The sequence below is a fragment of the Erithacus rubecula genome (genome assembly GCF_903797595.1).
Source record: "Erithacus rubecula genome assembly, chromosome: 5".
Taxonomy (NCBI): Eukaryota; Metazoa; Chordata; class Aves; order Passeriformes; family Muscicapidae; genus Erithacus; species Erithacus rubecula.
Genome location: NC_136687.1, coordinates 11,098,761 through 11,120,381, shown reverse-complemented (window position 1 = coordinate 11,120,381; position 21,621 = coordinate 11,098,761). Strand labels below are relative to the sequence as shown.

Sequence of the window (21,621 nt, the reverse complement as noted above, 5' to 3'; positions counted from 1 at the left end):
GTGTGGTACCATCAACTATCCCTTCTCAAATGGGAAAATGGGATCTTGCAATCATATATGCCACAGGAAAGCTCAGCTAATTGATTCCTCATAATCAAAATACCTACTTCTGTCTTTGGTGGCCTGAAAATATTAGGCATCTGTGTATAAATGGGTGATTTAGATCACTTGACTATTTTAGTTAGTGGTGTACAGGTGGACTGATGTTTTGTTTCTTTGGCAGACTCTCATGCACCTTACCCAAAAACTCTACACTTTGTAAAATTTTTACATTAAACTTTCAGATACTCTCACTAAATTATGTGAAGCATGGTGTATGTATCATCATCGTGATGGGTATTCATCTTAATTGCTTTTTTGTACTTGGAAGAGTTTTTCTGAGTAAGCTTCTTTTGACAATACTTACTCTGTTTCCCATGGCATAGAATCACTTACATGAGTTGAGTGGCAAGACTTAGCGCAAAGTATTCAGCTAAAAGAACGTGCCAAGGTTAACAAGCCATGATTCAAAATGAACATCCCAACAACTGTAGAGTTACATCTGCAGGTGCAATAGCCCAGAAACCACTGTCAGAACAACATTCACATTTCTATAAGCAGTGGCTGGTTACTATTGATTCCACTGATTGAAATCCAACACATCATTGAAAAGAGCAGCACCTTATTTGCATTATTAAATCTAACAAATCTCTATCAGATTTTCAAACTCATTTGTTGACCATATCACTTCTTTCACCAGTGAATTACAAATCTCCTGACTCAGTCTTTTTGAAATTTGCTGTAATGTGAACATTAAAAACCATGTCATTACAGCATGGAATCAGATCATCTTTCTGCAATAGTTGCCAAAATCTGAAGTTTTGGTCATGAAATTTCCCTCTTTTTCTTTTGAATCACCTAAAATATCAATAAAGAAATTTTCTGCCACATTATTTAAAGAAGAAATGTGACACACCCACGAGCTGCTCCCTAATTAAAACCATTAGAAAGGCACTTACAGTCACTGAGTATTTAAAATAATTGAAAGATACACACCAAGACACTGAGCATCATCTCATTGCATTTGATGTTAGAGCTGACCTAATCTCTTCTGGCAGAGTGTTCCCACAGATAGGAATTGAGAAATCCTTTTAATATTGGATTCCACTAATGAGATGAACAGTTCTCTGCAGCTTTAGGTTATCTTATTATTTCAAATATATTAGTAGAATGGAGACATGAGTGTTACCCACATAATTCACAGGGATGCTGTGAAACCATTAAAAGTCCCTAATCAGTATTTTACTTGAGGCCAATTAATTCTTTAATTCATGTGATACTCCTCTTTAAAGGCTTTGAAGATTTCTTCCTTTACTGCATAAAGATGACTGCTGGGAGGAGACATGCTTCATATATTTAATTTTAAAATCTCAGTACATTTGTGCTGTACCTCATCTGAGGATAAACCTGGACATAGAAATAGTGGGATAAGCAAGGAGTGGATTTACACAGCAGCTTTTCTATATGAAGAAAGTGCTCATAAAACTGATTCAGGTTGCCTCTGTGGCTAGAGTGGGATGTGGAGAGTGGAAAGAGCAGGTTGTCCACGTGTCTCATCCTAAGGACATGCTGTGGTTGACTGACCTTGAACAGGTGAACTTGAAGAGCAAGAGAAAAGTAGGATATGACTTGAGATGAAAAATTAGTTTCTGGAACCATGCAGATAAGTGTGGGGAAGAGCTGGTAAGGGATGAGAATACTTTTGACAAGAAAGGAGTCTGTTCTGGGAGAGGTGACAATTATGATGATTTAACAGACAAGATTAGTGCTAATGAGTTGTGAGCACTTCAGTTTTCTTCCAATGAAGGGACTGATTCTCTGAGCTGCCAAGGCCCCGAAACTGGGTGTTCTTATTTGGAGCAGGACATGGTTGGAAAATGAGGTGGCTTTGAAATTGCTTGAATTCATGTCTTTTAAAGTTTGGAACTAACATAAAAGTGACTGGTGTACTGATGTAGTAAAAGCAGTTTATTGTGAATTTAATATGGCATTTTGAAAATGGTATTTCTTACTAATTTGACTTCAGGAAATAAACTCTCAGGTAACATTATCTCTCTTCTTTCTACTTGATTTTGGCACTTGTAAGATAGTAACTGACATTGCTGGGGAGAAAGGAAGAAATGGAAGGTCCTAGAAAGTTTTACCATTCAGAATTCTCCTTAAATTAAAAAATTCAGGTTTGACTCACTATCTTGAAATGCAAAAGCTTGAAATGCAAAATCTTCTTGTGAATTACTGGTCAAATACACACAAATTTCTGTTAGAAATCAAATTAATAAATACCCAGTATTCTGTAATTATATATAAGAAAAGTTATAAAAATCCAAATTGGATATTCATCTTTAAAAGCATTTGGGTAATTTTTTTGTCATACACTGCAATTAAATGCCAAAGACCAAGGCTAATCCACCTTTAAAGGTGAAATTATTAACCATCTAAAACACCTTTTAATTGCCTCCGAAATCTTAACTCTTGGTGGCTATAAATATAGGAGTTGCTTTAGGTGGGAAGAAAGTGCATATTTCAGAATAGCTGAAAAATTCAAATGTCCATGTCAGCAGATCTGATAAATGTATGAGAGAATTTAGTTATATCCCTGATGTGGAAAATGGCTGGGGACTTGGAGAAAATAGTGAATAGCTTTCCCAGCTGTTAAACTGTTTTTCTGGAAATATTTAGCTCAAGGTGTCTACTGGCCTTTTTGTGTGCTCTCTGATGAATCCCTGGTGCTTCAGAGGACTTCCTTCCTTCCTTTTAAATATTAATTTCATATGCAATTTATGATATTTTCATGGAGACCAAATTTCAATTCTGCTAGTTCCTTGATGGCCTAATGCTGCCATCAGCTGATTTTACAGTATTCACTCTATTAACATTCCACTAAATGCTGAAGTTCTGTTCCTTTTCCAGTGCCCACTAGATCATCCTTTTGAGAATTGTCACCAGTTCTGTGCATCAGCAGTGTTAATAACAAAAGCAGCAAGTTATAGTGGTGGCAAAGGAACAAACAAATAGTTTATCCTCCCTTTTAGATATCCAAATAGGTCTTTTAAATGAACATATTTTTTTTTACTTTTGTAGTAATTTTTGTTTGTTTTTATCCAATTCTTTGGAATTTTGTGTGGTGGTGTGAATGCATATTTTTGTTATGAATTATTTATCTGCCATATTGTGAGAAAGGAGTAGAGGCTATGAGATAAGGTGATTTATAGTCTGGAATTTGGGAAAATAATTGCATTAGCCCTTTTTTTATTTTTAGCATTATTCTCATTTGATGTGAATTTTTATCTCATACTCAACTCTGAGCACAGACCATCATCCCATCCACCTCCCTATAAATGCAATGTTACAGATGAGACACTTTAGAGCTTTTCTAATTAAATAGTGTTTTTCTTTCATCATTTCATAAGTAAGGAAGTTCCAGTCACTTCTATTCAAAAGGTAGTGGGCTTCTTTTTGAATGTCCTGCCTCCCAGCAGCTTAAAGGTTCTGGTTTTGGATCTGCTTTTCTGTATGAACTGTATGCACTTAATGAGTGAATTTAATCACTGCTCACTGATTAAGTCAGAGGTGTTTCACTGGAGAGCAGTTTGGGAGGATGTGGTTTGGTGCAGAGCCAAAATGGAAGGGAGATGCTTTAGTACAATACAAATCTGTACAAGCAGTGACCTGGGGTGGAGATCTTGGAACCCACGTTGAGGACAGCAGAGCAACAAAGGGAGAATCTGGAGTCCACAGGCTGGATGTGAAAGAGCAGCTGGGCAGTGTCACAGCCCAGGCTCCCCTCCTCCCTGCTGGCAAATGGAATCCTTTCTCAGAAGTGAAACAGGGACAAGCAGGTTTTTTGTAATGACAGTGGCCCATGGGCCATTTGTTCTCTGTCTCCTATGTAATAAGATGGCGTGTAAAGACAAAGAAACTTCATATTGGTTTTTTCCTAAATATCCATTTGAAACGGACTGTTTCATCTCTAGCCAGTGCTGTCTGATTGTTCCTGCACTGGAAAGGCAGAGTCGAAGACTTCTGACCTGGGGATCTGGCCAGGCACCACAGGACAACTGTGCTCCTGTTAAAATGGGATGCTGTTGACAAAATGCAGAGCAGTGACAGAAGGCAGTGTGTTCCTTGCCCATTATTAAAAACCTTCCTTTCTTTTCATTTCTGCTTTGCAGAGCAACCAGTCCTGCATACTGCAATATGATTTCCTTTCCTGAGGCAGCACCACAAACCAAAACAGTGGGATAACAGCCTCAGTAGGATGTGCAGGATGCTCTGCACTCATCATTTCCTCCTAACAAGTTTGTGAGGATGCTGCATATTGTCATCATTAGAAAAGAAAGATGACAGACAGATTTATCACACCAGTGTAATGATCAGGGATGTGTACAGGTAATATTTGCACACACATAAACTTACAGATACAAAGAGTTTCCTGCTTTTTTCCTGCCTATTTAAAGATATGGCCTAAGAATTACAGAAGAATGTGAGACCAAGGAAAAAATTAAAGTTTTGTGCCTGCCAGTTTTGTTTTTAGGTTGTTACCCAACTCTATTCTCAGAATTTCAGCTTTCTTGAGTGCTTCTGCTGCATTCCCAAGTCTGTACTCGAGACTGTAGTTAACACATGAATTCACAAAGGAAGATTTCTGCAGCTATTTGCCTCCCTCTGTTAGAGGATAAATTTACATATTCAGTCGAGCTTTTGAATGCTGAAAGTATCTTCTCACTTTCTGCTATTGTGTGTAAATTGCCATCAGCCTCTGTTAGAAGCTTGCTTAATATGTTCAACAAAGTGATGTTTCTTTCTTGGTCCCAGTCCCAAATGCAAACGTTTTTCAGTCTCATACTAGCTTATTAAAGGAATATATTGTTTCCATTGTCCCATCCAATTTAGCCACAGCTGCCAGCCTTAGCACTGAGAGTCAGATCCACTTCAATTATTACTTCAAATTAAGACAAATACGACTTGGGGGGACAGCTTATAATAATTTTCTCTTCGTGTGCAGTAAGATAAATTTGAACCTGGCTGAGACTTTTACAGAAAAATGAGAAGAACCTCAATTAAAGTGAATCAAATGTTCTGAAGACAGGTCAATTAGGAAAAAAATTTGTTGGAAACTTGCCCCCTTCTTGTCTTGCCTGGAGGACTGTTAGAGAGCCAGACTCTTGACTCCTTTGCTGGTTGTGAAGAGGAAAGAGCTCCCAGCTTGGACTTCTGCCTTCTTCCCCCATATGCAGGCTGCTCGCTTGCCTGAGCCAGAAGATCTACACCCACCTCGTTGTCTGGACTGCCCTGCTCTCAAGTTGTCATGTCACCAGGCTGGTGCCTTTCCCAGCTTTTGTAGTGTTTGGATATATGTTATAAAAAAAATAAAAATCTGATATTTCCATGGGTACTTATAAGCATTAGTGAAACTAATTTTGAAGCACAGTTGCTTACATTTATTTTCCCCTCCTATTTTCTTTATAAGGAAACATGTTAAGAGAGATTCGAGGTAAGATCAGGACATAGCTGTGAAGAGGCAGGACAGGTCAGGAAAGGCAGCGACACTCCATCCTGTCCTGAGTCCCTGGAAAAGCAACTGCCCAGCCACTTGCTCATCAGTACAGAGAATGAGCTGTAGCTCTTCAGCTGTAGATTTGGCCACCCACAGCCATTGCATCCAATTTATTCCTTGTCTCATCTTCTTAACCAGTAGCACAGCCTGTCTCTGGCAGGTGGCCTGCAATGGTGGAGAACATGCAGTCAGGGGAATCTTCCTGATAGACACCAGTAGGTCCATTTATATCCACAGTATTTAATTTATAACTGCTGCATATTATTGTGTTCTTAACATAGAAATAGTGGTTCAAGAAGCCCTCTGTGTGGAAGCTGGGAAGTAATGTCTGTAAGGCAGCTTTCAGTATTATTCCTTCATGTCTGCTTCTGCTGACATCTGGAAAAAAGATATCTGATGGCAAAGGCCTCTGTAGAGCCCTGGATTTAGTTCATGATCCCTCCTTAGTGCAATGGTGCTTTTGAAGGTGATGCTCCTTGCTCTCATTGGAGTCTCTCCCTTGCTCCTGACAGTTTGACATGTTCCTCCTTTTTGCACCTCTATTAACCTAAGCAGAGTTACCACAAATAACATGACTCTGACACATTAACTTTTAAAAAAGAGGAAACACTGAAGGCTTGACAGACAATTTTGCAGACTAATTTAAATGTCTGGGGGTGAGATAGAATGATAGTAGTTGACATCTGAAGTTGCTTCTTTATGATTGCTCTGAATTAACTTGATAAACTCTACTATAAATTAGAAAGACAAGATTTATCTCAGATTTATAACAAATTTTAATATTTATTGTGACTGTAATTGGAATTGGAAAAACAAGATGCTGAATCTAACAGTGGCTGTAAGGTTTGATTATTCATATTCTGATATGAATTTCTGCCATGACAAAAATATTGCTCTTTGGCAGCAGTTACAATGAATAAAGAACAGTGAATCATTGAGATCCATTCCCAGAAAATTTAAACAAAAAGAATACAGGCAGAACGAGAGTTTGGGTTTCAGGTTTTTTTTTCACTTGATGAGATCATAAATTCTCATTCAGCACATCTTCTCTGAAAAATATATTTATACTAAGAGATTTGGCTAATTCATGGGTAAAATAAAGCCATAAAAGGGTTTTCTTCCCTTTTTTTCTTTAGAGCTATAGTTCTAACCATGCTCTAAGTCCTGTATTAAACTACTTTTGTATCTGCTGAGAGCATCAAAGTTCCTAACTGTACTCACAGTGCTCCACATTTCAGAAAACAAGAAGACCCAAAAGATCTCCCAAGGGAAGATTTTCCACTTCACCTGCTAGGAAAAGGAGGGGAATGAAGATGTGGCACATACACAAAATACAAATGGAAGCCCCATTGCCTCTGTGGCAGTAATCATGGCATGAGCATGGCACTAGAGTTGCCATGAAACAGAACACTAAAAATCATGGCATTGATTATCTGACTGCTCATATTCAAATGAATGAGCAAAAAATCAGAAATAACCACAGAGATGTCCTGGTCTGAATCCTTACACTGCTGTGAGCCAATGCAGGTTATTTGTGACCAGCATGGTGACTGATCACTGCAGTACTTGGAGAAACTCAGTTACAACAGCAGATTTTGCAATAGACTTCTTTTAAAATGCTTATTGTTATGTGGGAGTAAAATGTGTTAAACAAAGGAGATTTTGGAGCAGCTTTTCTTCCTTTGAGTTTAACTGATATGCTGGGGTTAATGTAGAGAGAGCAAATTAAAAATAAGAAATTTTAAAAAATTTCCCATGTTTATTTAATTTACTTATTCCTATAATTGCCTTAAAAAATCTCCTTCTTAATTCAGGATCCCTGGCCTGAAGGGCTCCTCACTCTTTCCACGTCTCTTTGCACTAAATCTTTTCCTTGTTAAAGAACAAGGTGTCCCTGACATGAAACTGAACATTAACAAAAAGCTTCTTCAGATGAGATTGAGCAACATAGATAGAAAATTAGGGAAATTTTTCCTATTTGCCTTTTTTCCTGGCTGATGCATCATGCATATTGTATTTGCAAGTTAATGCCTTTCCTGTCTTCTTAACATGGATAGATGAAGGTCTATCTTCCTGGACCTTCAGTGGTCAGAAGCAAGATATGCACCACAGTTATGGAAGGAACTCAGAATTAATAAGACAACCATAACTCAGAAAATCTCTCTTATATTTTTCTCTGCTGATCAAACAAAAACCAATCTCTGACAGTCATAATTATGAAACCTTCTGTACCAGTCAAAATGAACATGTGACTGTGATTTGCTGACCAAATTAGGGACTTCCCAAAACAGGAAATACAAGCCCTAGAGAACTTAAATTCTTCCCAGCTCACTTCAGACATCAGCCTCATCACCTTGGTCTGCCTCTGTAATCAGTGGGGAAAAGAGAGAAATTCCAGAGGGCAGGTACCACAGCTGTGAGCAGGACCATAGGTGTCCTGCTTACTGCACAGTCACCATAGAGAAACTAATTTGTATTCCAAAGTACATTAATCATGTACCCAAAGGTAGTCTGGACAAAACTGGGTCTGAGAAACTCAGTTCTAGTAAGTTGTTGAGCACCTGCCCATTTGGATTTTTAAGGTTTCTCCTAGATTTGGTGTATGGATGAGACATAACTGTAAAAAGAAAAGGTTATTTCATGTATGCTCATGCTGCGTTGAAGAATCACTTAAATCACACTGTTATCTTACATTCCTTCCAGAAGAATTGGGTTTTGCATGGAAATTGAATTTTGTAAGGAAATTTTTGTATGAAAGAAATTATCTTTAAATTGAAACTGAAAACAGCTTTCTGTCCTCGTTTAAAATGACAGAGAAACAATAAGCCTCATTTGTTTTGCACTACATCTTTCACATTACTATTCAGATTTTTGCTTCATCTTTTGGGTTTGGAAGGCTTGCAAAATAACTTGCATGTCAATTAAGAGGGTAAGTCTGAAATGAGCTAGTGAAGATTTGACAGACCGAGAGTGTTTTGGTCCATCTTGTTTAATTTATTTTAACATTTTAGAAATGCCCACAATTAAGAAATAAGGTACATCATACTAAGAGAAATGTATGAAAATGATTGTAAGCATGTACATGTGATTGAAAGCATCATACCTCATCACCACAATTTTAAATTAACTATTTTATTGACAGAGAATAAGAGAAGCTGCTTGAGTGAAATCTTTTGATGAGCTGGCTTTTGATGAGGATTATACTGGAGTGGAGGAGATTCTCTGGAAGCTGATTGAATGATGTTTGTATATTTCTAACAAAACCAAAATAAGATGAACCTTTTATTTCAGTAGCAGTGAGAAATTTTTGTTTACAATTAAGTTAGGAAGAGGGAAAAGGATGGTAGGAAATCTGTTCAATTCTAGTGAGCAAACTAACTACAGAAGGTCTATGCAAGGAAAGACTGATCTGCCTTTTCTAGGTTTCATACCAGGAAAATGAAGGGGTTTGTGTAGCTCAGAGGAAAATCTCGTTCATGCCTAAATAAATGAAAAAGAATAGTACTATTTTAAGCCTCTCAAGCCATGCAGGGTGCCAAGCACAAAGAGATACACATACACAATCAGTGCAGTGTCTAAGGTTATACACAGCAAAAAAAGTACCTATTCTTAACCCCAGTATGTGATTTGTTCTTCATTCAATGAATCTTGTGCTGAAGATTAAATTTGTTATGATTGAAGCTTAATGATAAGTGCTGCAATTTTGATGTTTCTTTGCTTCATAAAATTGAAAAAAGGGCACAAAATTATCTCTAAAATATGACAGTGTTTGAAGTTAAAAATAGAGAGAGTTTGGAATAATTTGTTGTAATCTATCACAAGTTTGATTGCTGAACTTTGGGTTTCAAGAAAGCATAAGTCCAAACCTGTAATAATTTTCTTTCATTAGCTTCTGTTGTGCCAGCACAATTTTGTTGTTTTGTGCTCTAAAACTGTGGGTTATTTGGTCAGGTTGAAATCCTTGTTTAGTAGTTAGCTGCTAGCATTGGTAACTACTTTTTAATAAAACCTTCCACTAACTGAAGAACTGTGAACATCAAATAATGAGGTTGTGAGAAAGAAGGAAGAGAAACAGGAAATTCTCCATAAGACAAACCTCTGCTCAAATTCTGTTCTTCAGTTGTATGCATCTATTCTTTAATTGTATGTAGTTTATAGAGCTGGTTAACTGCTGCAATGAAAAGGTTGCAGAATCACAGAATTGTTTAATTTGGAAGTGACATCTTGAGTTTAACCCTCAGCTCAAGCAGAGTCACCCAAGACATGTTGCCCAGTTGGGATTTTGGTATTTCCTCAAAGGAAAACTCCACAGCCTCTCTGAGCAACCTGTCAAACCAGTGTCTGACAATCCTCACAGAAGTATTTCCTTGTGTTCACATGTTTTAATTTGTGCTCATTATCTCTTGTGTTTTAATTTGTGCTCATTATCTCTTGTCCTGTCCTGGAGCACCTCAGAGTCTGTTTCGCTCTTCTTCATTTCTGCCCATCAGGTGTTTGTACATTGATGAGATCCCAGCTAAACCTTCTCTTCTCCAGGGTGAACAGTCTCAGCTCTCCCCTTTCCTCATGTGAAAAATGCTCCAGTCCTTTAGTCATCTTTGTGGCCCTGCACTTGATTCTTCATGGACTGGGGAGCAGAATGGCTACTCCAGGTCAGCCTTGGCTTTCCTAATCCTATCTCTGCAAGATCAGATAACAACTCTGTGTTCCTCCTGGAACACCCACCCCTACTTCCACCTCTTGTACACTTATTTTTACTCTCTGAGTTTACTTTGGATGTCCTTGCCCATCCATGCTGGCTTCCTTCTTCTTATGCTTGATTTTCTACTCAGGATGGACCACATCAAGCACTGGAAGTGCTAGAGTAACAATTCCTGGAGATGTTTAAAAGATGTGTAGATGTGGCTCTTAAGGACATGATTTAGTGGCAGACTTGGCAATCCTGGGTTGATGGTGGGACTTGATCTTGCAGGTCATTTCCAATCTAAAGGATTCTTCTATTCCATCATTTATGAATATATTAAGCTTTGCAAGTTGCAGACTGAGATCTTGACCTGCATCTCAAATGGGGTTGAAGTTTCCAGCCCATTATTCCCCATGAGCTATTTCCTCACCCACAAATTTCTCCAGTAGCTATTTTCCTAGGTGAATGGTTTCCTGTATTGGTAGTGGGGCCCTTGTTTGTGTGAGTAGTTTCCCTGAGTTCATCACACAAGCTGTCTGTTGCCTGCTTTAATTGGAAGTGTTTGAGACAAGCTGGGGACAAGAGAGGCTGGTTGGCACTATACACATAATTGCTACTGCTGTAGTGCCACGTGCATTTGAAGTGCTATAAATTGGCAGTGATAATAACACAAAGTGATAATGAAGAACTTGGTGAACATTGGCCAAGTCACAGCACATCTCCAACACAGCTGAATGGATTTTAGAGGCTGCATTCAGATGAGAGTATCAACAAACCCCAAGTGCCTTCTGTATATGTTCTAATTCACTCAACCAGGATAGAGCTCTCATGTGTAATTTTGATGTACCTGTTTTAAAGACTATAAATAGAACAAAAGATAGTGGAGACTTTTGTTTATCCCACCCAACAAAAGATATGTGAAAGATAAAACTTGGAAAATAATAGTTGAAGAATTAAGCTGACTTTGGTCTCAGAGAGTAAAACTGAGTGAAGCTGGTGAAAGCTGCCATGCTTTTCATGATAGCAGAACAATTAAAATGATCTTTGAGGATATTGCATCCAAGTCTGCTGAAAATCCTAAACAAATAGACTGAGAAATGAGTCTATTTTGCATTCATTTGCAAGTCTTACTTTATCATTGGTTTAATAATATTTGAGAAAACACAGACTTTATCATGAGACTGTGCCATTAAGTCTACAACTATATGAGCAAATGAGCCAGAAAAGTAATTAATTTTCTCCTGAAAAACAAATTATGAGAAAACACTTTTAGAGACCAGCCATTTGTAAAAACAGAGCTCTTAATATGTAGGAATAAAAATGTTTCCAGAGTCACAGTAACTGATAACAGTGTGGCTTTTTCCTCCATTTGATTATTCACAGTGTACCAAAAATTCATCCTATTTGTCTGAAATTCGCTCAGCCTTAAACAAGTCAGCTAATGCCACTTCTTGTCTCATAAATTGCCTGCTGCGGTGGTCTTCCCTGGAATAAGTTCATCCAGGCCTTTTCTGCAAGATCTGAGGAAGCATCACTATTCCTGGGTTAGAGAGCAGAGCAGGGACATGACTCTGCTGAGCTGAGGGAGGGAACCAGTAACAGCCATTCCCCAAGCTGGGGTGGTGACATGGAGATGGCAATACCTACAGATGGAGAAAAACTCATGTACACTGAAGGGATGAGTGGCACAAGTGACACTGGTCAGCAAGGGAAATCCTAAATGGACATAAGCAAAATGTCACTAAGACTAAAGGAACTAAGTTAGTGCTGGAAGGTGCTTCCCTGAGAGGCTGTGGGATTCTCATCCTCGGAGATTTTCAAAACTGCCCTGGATAGGGCTCCAGAAAACCTGACCTAGTTTGGAATTAGCTCTGCTTTGAGGAGGTTGGAATTTGGAATTGGTGACATCTGATGAGCTTTTCCATCCAGAATTATTATGTGTGTCTATTTTAATATTCAGTGAACACTGCTTAATCTCAGTGTCAAAGATCTCATATGACTGTGAGTTGTATGCAAACCCTGGATTTAAGCTCTTTAGTCCCAGCCTAAGAGGAACAGAAAACAATAAGAACTCTTTCTCATTTAGTAGATAGATGACCACCTACATTTAATCACATGGTTTCTCTCATGGTTTCTCTACCACATCACCATGATGAAAGACAAACAAAATACCATATTTTCATATAACATTTAGGGTTGGGAGGGACCTTAATAATCATCTACTTCCAATGAGCAGGGACACCTTTCACTAGACCAGGCTGCTCAAAGCCCCATCCAACTGTGAACACTTCCATGAATGGACCATCCTCAGGTTCTCTGGGCAACCTCTTCCAGTTCCTCTGAGTAAAGAATTTCTTCCTAAAATTAAATTCAAACCTGCCCTTTTTCACAGCCTACAGTTATTACCATAACCCACATCTCAAATGACCTCTTATTCCCCTTTTGCATTTGCAAAATCAGAGGCAGAAATAAAGAAGTTTCTTTTAGGTAGAGCAAAACACTGGTTGATTAGAACCAGATGAAGGAGTGAAAGAAAATGTAATCTAAAATAAACCATCTCAAATGACCGGGGCTCACAAAGAACATAAAACACTTCAAAACAGCATTGATCAATAACTGTAGTTTGTGTATGCAAAAAATATAGTAATGAGGTTTATTTCATCAGCTGAAAACAAAGTGCTCAGTAAAAGGGCAAGCAACAGTTATTCTGCATTTTGCTTTTTCATGTTTTGTTCATTACTGCTCGCTGCCTGCCCATGGCATGGTGGTGTAACTTGTGTGTCCCAACTGAGCCAAATGCTGACAGTGCATGTGGGAATGATCATAAAATAGCCTGGGTTGCAAGGGACTTACCTCAAAGTTATCTAGTCCCAGCTCCCCTGGACAGGGATGCCTTTCACTAGACCAGGCTGCTCAGAACCTCACCAGACCTGAGCACTTTCTGGGTAGGGGCATCCACAACTTTTTTGGGAAATTTTTCCGGGGCCTCAGCATCCTTCTAGTAAAAAAGTTCTTCCTAATATCTAATCTAAACTTGTCCTCAGTTTAAAGTCATTCCCCCCTTTTCCTGCCCCTACATGCTTTCTTTCTTGTAGGCTCCCTTCAAGTATTGGAAAGCCCCAGTTAGGTCACCCCAAAACTTTCTCTTTTCCAGGCTGAACAACCCCAATTCTCTCAGCATTTCCTCGCAGAAGAGGAGCCCCATCCCTCTGATCTTCTTGGGGTCCCCTCTGGACTGGCTCCAGCAGGTTCCTGTCCCTCCTGTGCTGGGGCCCCAGAGATGGATGCAGCACTGCAGGTGGGACTCAGGGGAGCAGAGCAGAGGGGCAGGATCCCCTCCCTGCCCTGCTGCTCCCACTGCTTTGGATGCAGCCCAGGACACATTTGGCTTTCTGGGCTCTGAGTGCACATGGCCAGCTCATGTCCAGATGAGGAACAGTTCTTTCTCAGATCAAAGAGGATTTGTAGTCTTCTCAGCCTCCTGGAGGGAAAAAATTTTCTTCCATGTGAGGATGAATACTTAACTGTCTCTAATTAACAATCCTTGCCTGTATGGGAGCTAAAGGTAAATATTTACTATGCTAATAAGCGTGTGATACATCTTTTACTATCTTTGTTGAAACAAATTCCAGTCATCTTTCAACTGAATTTCAGGCTATTTTTTATTTAGGCATTTTTCTTACTGGTTTTATTTGGTAACTTCTGCACTAAATAGAATCTGGGAAGGTATAAGTATGAACAACCTAATTCCTTACAAAAGAAATCCCCTGTTCTCAGAAGTTTTCTTAGAGAATACTGAAATATATTTTCATATCTTTATAAATATAGGAAGTAATTGTCCTTTGTTCTTAACAACATTGTAGAAATGACTCTTGTCTTTCTGAATTTGGAAATAAACTATTTCCTTTTCTTTCCAACAATAGTTTTCTATTTAAGACTTTGCAAGCCCAAATCTCAAATTTCAATAAATAATATTTATCAATTTTCTAAAATAACAAAGAAATCTAGAGAAATGTAAACAAAACAGACATTATGAAGGAAACATTTCCAACATTCATTCAATATACTTGCATATTTGTATTTACAAAGTTAATAAATCTTGAGGCTTTTTCTCTTGAGCCTTTTCCTTGGCTAGCAGAACACACAAACTTAAACAAAAACATTAATTTGGTTGGCTTGAACTCTTCATTTTATGAAAAATGTAATACAAAGGTAAGTATTTGCTATTTGCAGTCACAGTGGGTGTAACAGTTTACAGCACACCTTCTCAGCATGGGCAAGATTGCAATGATTTGATGTTTGACTGATTAAAGTTGCTATTTTTGGTACCTGTATTACAAGCTATACTTATACCAGCTTATATTATGTCTATATTTTATTCCACCATACCTATACAAGAGAGCTGTGGACTGTTATTTTTCTTCTCTGACTGTTCCTTGGCAAATGTCAAATTATTCAAGCCTTTAAGTGACCTGTTCTTTTTCAATGCAGCAAGTCTTGGAAAACCTGTTGCTGCTTTAGGGCAGGTGAGGATTGTTCTGTAACATAGTTACTCAAATTGGACTGGTAAGAAAAAAAGCAAGGTAACCACATCAAGAAATGGCATCCACATCTACACTGAAAAAATCTACAGTTACTAATGGGGGAAATATTACCATGTCCCTTTAATGTCGCCAGGGGAAAACCAGAAAACCTTCTTTAATTTTGTAGTTAGGAGACACCAGAGATCAATCATTTGTCATATTCAGTGAGTGTTATCTGAATGTATGAACTGTGCATATCTTGTTTTAACTGCTTACCTCAAGATTATGAAGTTAGGTTTGGTCTTAATGTTGAAATTTTTCTAATGTGTTTCTAATCTTTAATTTAAGTCAAATATAAAATATCCATCATGTCCTTTTTCCTAGGTAATTCATATGATGCAAGATACATGAATACCGGGTGCCTCAACTGGAAGCATTTCAATAAAAAATTATCCTGATTAACTAAAAAAAGGAATGAAGGTGGGGGGAAATTATCTAATAATTCATCTGTACTGTTTTTATGCAGACAGAGTTACAAGTAAAAAATACAAATATGATATAAATACAAAAATTAGATATTAATAAAACAAATATACATACATAAGCATGGAAACAGATATAACTTATTCAAAAAGTAATTTGTTTAAATGTATTTCCATCGAGGACTATGTCCAATAATAGTTAATCTTCCAGAATGAATACAATCAAAAATTCAATTCCCTGTTTGATATGGGCTTTATTATTTTATCTTAATTTGGAGAAAGGTAGTTAAAATGCATTAAAACACTTCTTCAACCAAAGTAGAGGGCTGGTTCTGTATTTAGAATAATTTTCTCATAACTGGAGAATGATACTACTTAAGAAACAAGCAAGAACTATTCAAGTAATTTGCTATTCAAGTGATTTACTTTACAAGAGGATTAAAATTTTCTCTTTAGGGTAACTAATTATATATTCCTGATATTCAATATCAATTGGTTTATATTCAGCATGTCACAATGTTACAATTCATTCAGAAGGTATTTCTCAGCTACCTGGTTAACACAAAAATCCCAAACAACCCCTGAGTTTATTTCAAAAACCAATCAACCCTTTTCTATGTCATTTACCTTTGAACAGATAAGAAGCTTACAACAGTAAAATTACAGTGTTTGCTTGAAAACTAATCTCCAGTGGTCTGATTTACCATCAGCCCCTCCCCAACCAGCAGCAACATTTTCAAAGATTTTCTCCCAGGGCCAATATTTCACTTGTCTATTTCAATTCTCACACCAATATATCAAAAGCTTTTATTTCTTAAAATACTGAAATAAATACCGAAATAAAAAAATTTAAAAAAAAATTTAAAAAAGTCAATATTTAATTTCTTATGTAAAGACAGAATACTGGATTTGTGTTAGTGAGAGAAGCATAGGACTGGATTGCTTGTGACCACAACAAACCAAACTTGTCTAAGCTGGAACACAAAGTCCTGTTAGTCCTCAGGGCAGGGCAGGAGGAAAACAATACCAGTTGTTACCCAGCTGCACAGCAGGACCTGGAGAAACTCCTGCTCTGCATTCTTAGAAACTGGTAGCTGCAAGATCTGCTTAGTGGAGTGACCATCAGCTCTAGACCTTCTCCTGTTTGCCACACCCATGCAATCCTCTGGGTCAAAGATGGTTTCACTAGGATGAATTTCTTTACCTGTGAGGTGAGACCTCCAGTGGTCTGGGCACCAACTTCATCAAGTTATCTCTTAAATGAGCAAAGCAGCTGATAGTTGCTAAAAGGTTATTTATTGCAGAAGCACATCAGTCTCAAAAGGCACAGTCATAAACATTAGAGTCCATGCTAAGTTTTGGTATAAAGTCCCAGATATAAGAAGTTGCTCCTGGAGGTCCCAGAAGTGCCAATGTTGTTGTGCAACTCCTGTCTTCTGCTTGGGTGTTGATGGTGGTAGAGAGCAAAGCAAAGCAAAAGCAAAATAGCAAAGCAAAAGCAAAAAGCCATGGTAAAAAGCAATTGCAAAACACCAGATCTCCCTAGTGCATCTTGTATAGATGCACTTATATAGGTCTTATATAGAATCTTCCCAACAAGCTAACATGCAAATTCAGACCACCACTCCTTAACCTATTAGAATTCTAGCTCCTTAACACACCATGCTATGTATAAATTATGCATATGACCTATCTTGTACTATCTGACAAATGCAAGCAATATTCTTACTATAGCTCTATTATGTCTAAAACTACGTTCCTGAAGCCTCCACTGAAAACATTAGTATGTTTTTCAAACATCACTAGAACTTACACTTCTCCTCTGGCATCCAAACCTTTCACTTACTAAAAGCATTAGAGCTCATACTAAAACTTACTAACTCACTTACTTATCCTAAAACTTAAACTTACACTAAAGCTTACACTTAAGCTTAAACTTCTACTTTACGTGTGAGTGGCTTAATATACTTCAATCCATCCAAAGGCTTTAACTCAATTCCTGCACTCTGGTTTCTCTCTGAAGAATTCAGAGAGACTTCTGGCTCACTGACTCCAACACTTACCCTCCAGAAAACATCTTGGGCTGGTCTCAATCACACTGTGGTCTGATCCAGAGAAATGCCACCCATGAAGGTTTGACCCACTGGATCAGCTGTGCTGGAAAGACACCATTATGCATGAGAAGGGGTGTAAGATTGGCATAATGATGTGTGTCAGGTGTGACAGAATTTAGATGGGGTTGAAAAATCTGCTGAGATACTGAACATGCACATGCATATGTTCCTTCAAGACGTGTCTATGCAGTTTATGTCTTAACTAAACCAGTGCACACAACACTTCAGGCAAGGTTAGCAGAGTTACCAGAGACACATATCAGTACAAGAGAAAAAAAGTAACTCTGGCTCTGAGTGCAAGAGTGGAACATCAGGGAAGATACAGGGAGCTTCACAACCACCTGTTGGTTGTGTGACATGGTGTGAATCTTCAGCATGAAACCTGTGCTCCCTCCACAGGTCATGAAAGATCACAGAATCATAGAATAAAAGGGTAGAAGAATCTCAAGGATCATCTTCCCCAACCTCTCTTAGCAAACCATGATCTTGTCAAGATGGCCCAGGCAAATCTGGGAAGTGTCCTGTGTGGGAAGGCTGACTAGTGCAAACTTTAGCCATACTGCTGAATGGCTCCTGGTCCAGTTTGGGTTTTGTTAATTTGGGTTTTTGATTTGGTTTTTGTGTTTGGGTTCAATGTACTTTGCTCTAGAGGTACAATCACTTCTGAAGCATTGTACCTCTGTCTGTAGGGATTGCATTTCATGTGTTTACCTGAGAGGCATGGTAGCAGGAGATGGATTCTCTAGCAAATCTGACAAAACCCATCTGTTATCATCCCAGCTTGGATTCCCAGAGATGCCTGAGGCCCTGAGAGCCCCAAGGCACTGAATGGGTGAAGGTTGGTTGAGCCCTGCAGGAAAGCTTTGTTTGATCTCTCTTTTAAATCATTAGCAATTACTGATGCACAAAAGCTTGCCTGGCAGGTGACAAAGAACCACCATTCCCCACTCACCAACACAGAAAACCAGAATACATCAGCCTAAAAACCTGTTTGGAGTGAAAAGCGTGTTTCACTAAATGACAGCATTTATCTGGATGTGAACAAGATTACACATTTATTTCTGGGTGGTTCTCATGGGACTTTTGTCTAGACTGAACGTTCACCTTGAAACATACTCATAATTTAAAAAAAAAAAAAAGGGAATAAATGTTGGATTTAAAAGCAAGTTCATAGCAGTCACTCTTTACCCTGCTTTCACACTCTGCCCCAAAAATGACTAAGGACATTCATATCTCACAACTAGAGGTGCAACAGTACCATTTCTACAGACATGTCATCATATGACTTTCGGCACCAAGAGTGCTCTTTAGTCCCAGACAAGACATAATATTTCACTTACCATTTAAGAAGAGTTTTCAATCTGCAACTTTTTAATTAATTTTTTTTTAATAATATAAAAAAGAAAGAAGCAAAATCTATACCTTACTCATGTGGTAACTGATGGAAAAAATTAACATTTTTCAGAGGATGGTGAGGCACTGGAACAGGTTGTCCAGAGAAACTGCAGCTGCTCTGTCCCTGGAAGTGTTCAAGTCCAGGCTGGATGGGTTTTTGAGCAACCTGGTCTAGTACAAGGTGTCCCTATGCATAGCAGAGGGTTTGGAAATAGATGATATTTAACACCCCTTCCAACCCAAGCCACTCTGTGATGATGATTTTACCTCTGCTACAATTGCTACAATTTTTTCACTTAAAATAACAACAGTGTCAAAAAAAAAAAAAAAAAATCCTAAATGTAACTACACATTTAAGTTTTGCTTCTGCAATTGCTCCAGGCTCAGTAGAACAGAATACTTGGAGGAATTTGAATATTTTAGAAGCCTTCTGGTTTTTTTAACCTGTGTATGTGTTTGTGTGTTACAAAATTCTGCCTCTCCAGAGGTGAGCAGACACCATGTGCCACCTACTTTACCATTTTGCTTCAGAGGTTTGACTTATTAAAAAGAAAGCTTAATGCAAATAAATTACTTTCCCCTCCTGGCATTTGGCAGTCACATAGGAATGAAACAGAAGAGCAGAGTATGAGAGAAAGTCACTCCTCAGAACTGTGTTCAGAAAGAATAATGAACATTAATTCAAAATGAACCATCTGTGACAATCCCTAAGCAGTGCCTCATTTCAGTAAGTGCAAGCCTGGGAATGGAAGTGAAACTGTACCTGTCAATTAAAATAATCTAATATAGACTTTTCTGCCTCTGGGGGCAGGGTGTGCACAGGCTTTCTGGAAGCCCTCTCGTTTTCATTTTCTTGGCATAAATTTTACAGTTCAGGAGAACTGAATCACATCTGTAGCCAACATATATTACACACCTCATGGGAGGAAAGGTGCTGGAAGAGGCACTTTCATTGTGGATCACATCTCAGTAGTCTGTGTATATCTGGTATAAGATAACTTCACAGAAAAATTAATTCTAGAACAATTTCTAGGAAAAGAGTGATTTCACATCAGAAGTAAGGTGTTTACATTCCTCATTTGGGAAAACTGTATCTTATACATTTGCATTTACAAACAAAATCCAGAGAGTTTCTGTTGGTTCACTCAGAACCACAAAAAACCAGAGCAGTGGCAGCATAGCCAAGGTAAGTAGAAACACATGGAAATTCCTGCTTGCCCAAGCACTATATTTGTCTCTCTATATACTGTTCATTGACTGGCTACACCTTTGGATTTACAGGATTTAAATCACATCCAAATTTGGTCCTCAGAGTGTTCAGCAGGCAGTTCTGGGAAAGGGTCCAGGAGAATTCAGTCAGTTACAACAAAGACTCTGACATTTTATAAGATATAGGTTGCTGACTGAAAAAATATGTATTGTTAGGCAGTAAAATTGCAGATTTAGTCCTTATTGAATTTGGACCTACACTGCAAGCTGTAAAAAATACTCAGCTAATAGAACATTGTGTATATTTATTGAATCTGGAAAATACCCCTGAGACAGCAGCTCTGAATGCTGCCAGGGTACTTTCCATAAGCACTGAGCTAGAGTTGTTTGTGTGTAAATACCAAGTCTATTTCAAGGCCTGCCATTTTATTGTACTACTTTGTAAGCTATTTTGTCACCTGAATGAGTAAATGGCTATTTAAGAATGTAAAAACCTTAGAGGTATTTTAAATTCTGTTTTATCAACATTCAGGTGTTAATCTGTGTTTAAATATAAGATAGTAGTATGGCAGCAGCTCAAGTTTTGCTTGCCTTCATGTTCCAGTTTCAGCTGGCATAAAATTAGTTTTCTTCTTACTGGAGCAGTGCTGTGTTTTGGATTCAGGGTAAGAATAATATTAACAACACTCTGATGTTTTGGCTGTTGCTCAGTAGTGCTTACCCTAAGTTAAAGAATTTTCCATGGCTCTTGCTCTGCCAGTGAGGAGCGGCACAAAGAGCTGGGAGAGCACAAAGAGCTGGGATGCTGATCCAAACTGTCCAAAGGGATATTCCACACCACAAAGTATCATGGTCATATAAACTGGAGGATTTGGATGGGAAGGGCTGATTTCTGCTGGGGGACAGGCTTGACATTATTCAGGGGCTGGAGAGCACTGCTGTTGTTCTTCTCAGATTTTCTTTCTTTGTCTCCTCTTCATTGCAATTATCACTGTTTCTTATCATTACTACTATCACTATACTTTCCTCTTTTTTTTTCCCAATTACTAAATTTTTCTTATCTCAGCCCACAGTTGTGATTTGGCACCCCAGCTCACTTGGGGAAAGAGAAGTGAGAGAGCATCTGCATGGTTCTTAGTTGTCACTGGGGTTAAAGCACAACTCTTAAACATTCAGAGTCCCACCACAATTGAAGCCTGTTTGCAGCCAGGACCTCAGCAGTGAGAAAGCCTTTCAGTGCATGCTTTTGGAGCAAATCAGGGATTTACAGGATCTCCTTAATGAGAGCCACCCCAAGGCATGGCTGTGACACCCTGAGATCTCAGTTGTAGCTCTTTCTTCCAGGTACTCCTTTCAGGATGAAGAAGACATGTTCATGGTGGTAGATCTCTTGCTTGGAGGTGATCTGCGTTACCATTTGCAGCAGAATGTCCATTTTAATGAAGGAACTGTTAAACTGTACATTTGTGAGCTGGCACTCTCCTTGGATTATTTGCAGAGATACCACATCATTCACAGGTGAGTGAATTTCATTTGAGGAATGGGCTGCTTGCTTTTGGCAGAGCAGAGGAATTCTAGCATAGATCTGATTTTATAGTTCTGTTTCTTCAAAACCTCA

General features: G+C 38.4%; 1 protein-coding gene across 2 annotated transcripts in view; it reads left to right on the top strand.

Moving 5' to 3' along the window:
• Positions 1-21,621, top strand: part of STK32B (serine/threonine kinase 32B) — a 151,626-nt gene that overhangs the window by 64,512 nt on the left and 65,493 nt on the right. For both annotated transcript variants that reach the window (XM_079307148.1, XM_079307149.1), the window contains one exon: positions 21,348-21,521. In XM_079307148.1, coding sequence (XP_079163274.1) covers positions 21,348-21,521 — 174 coding nt within the window. The remainder of the gene's footprint in view (positions 1-21,347; positions 21,522-21,621) is intronic.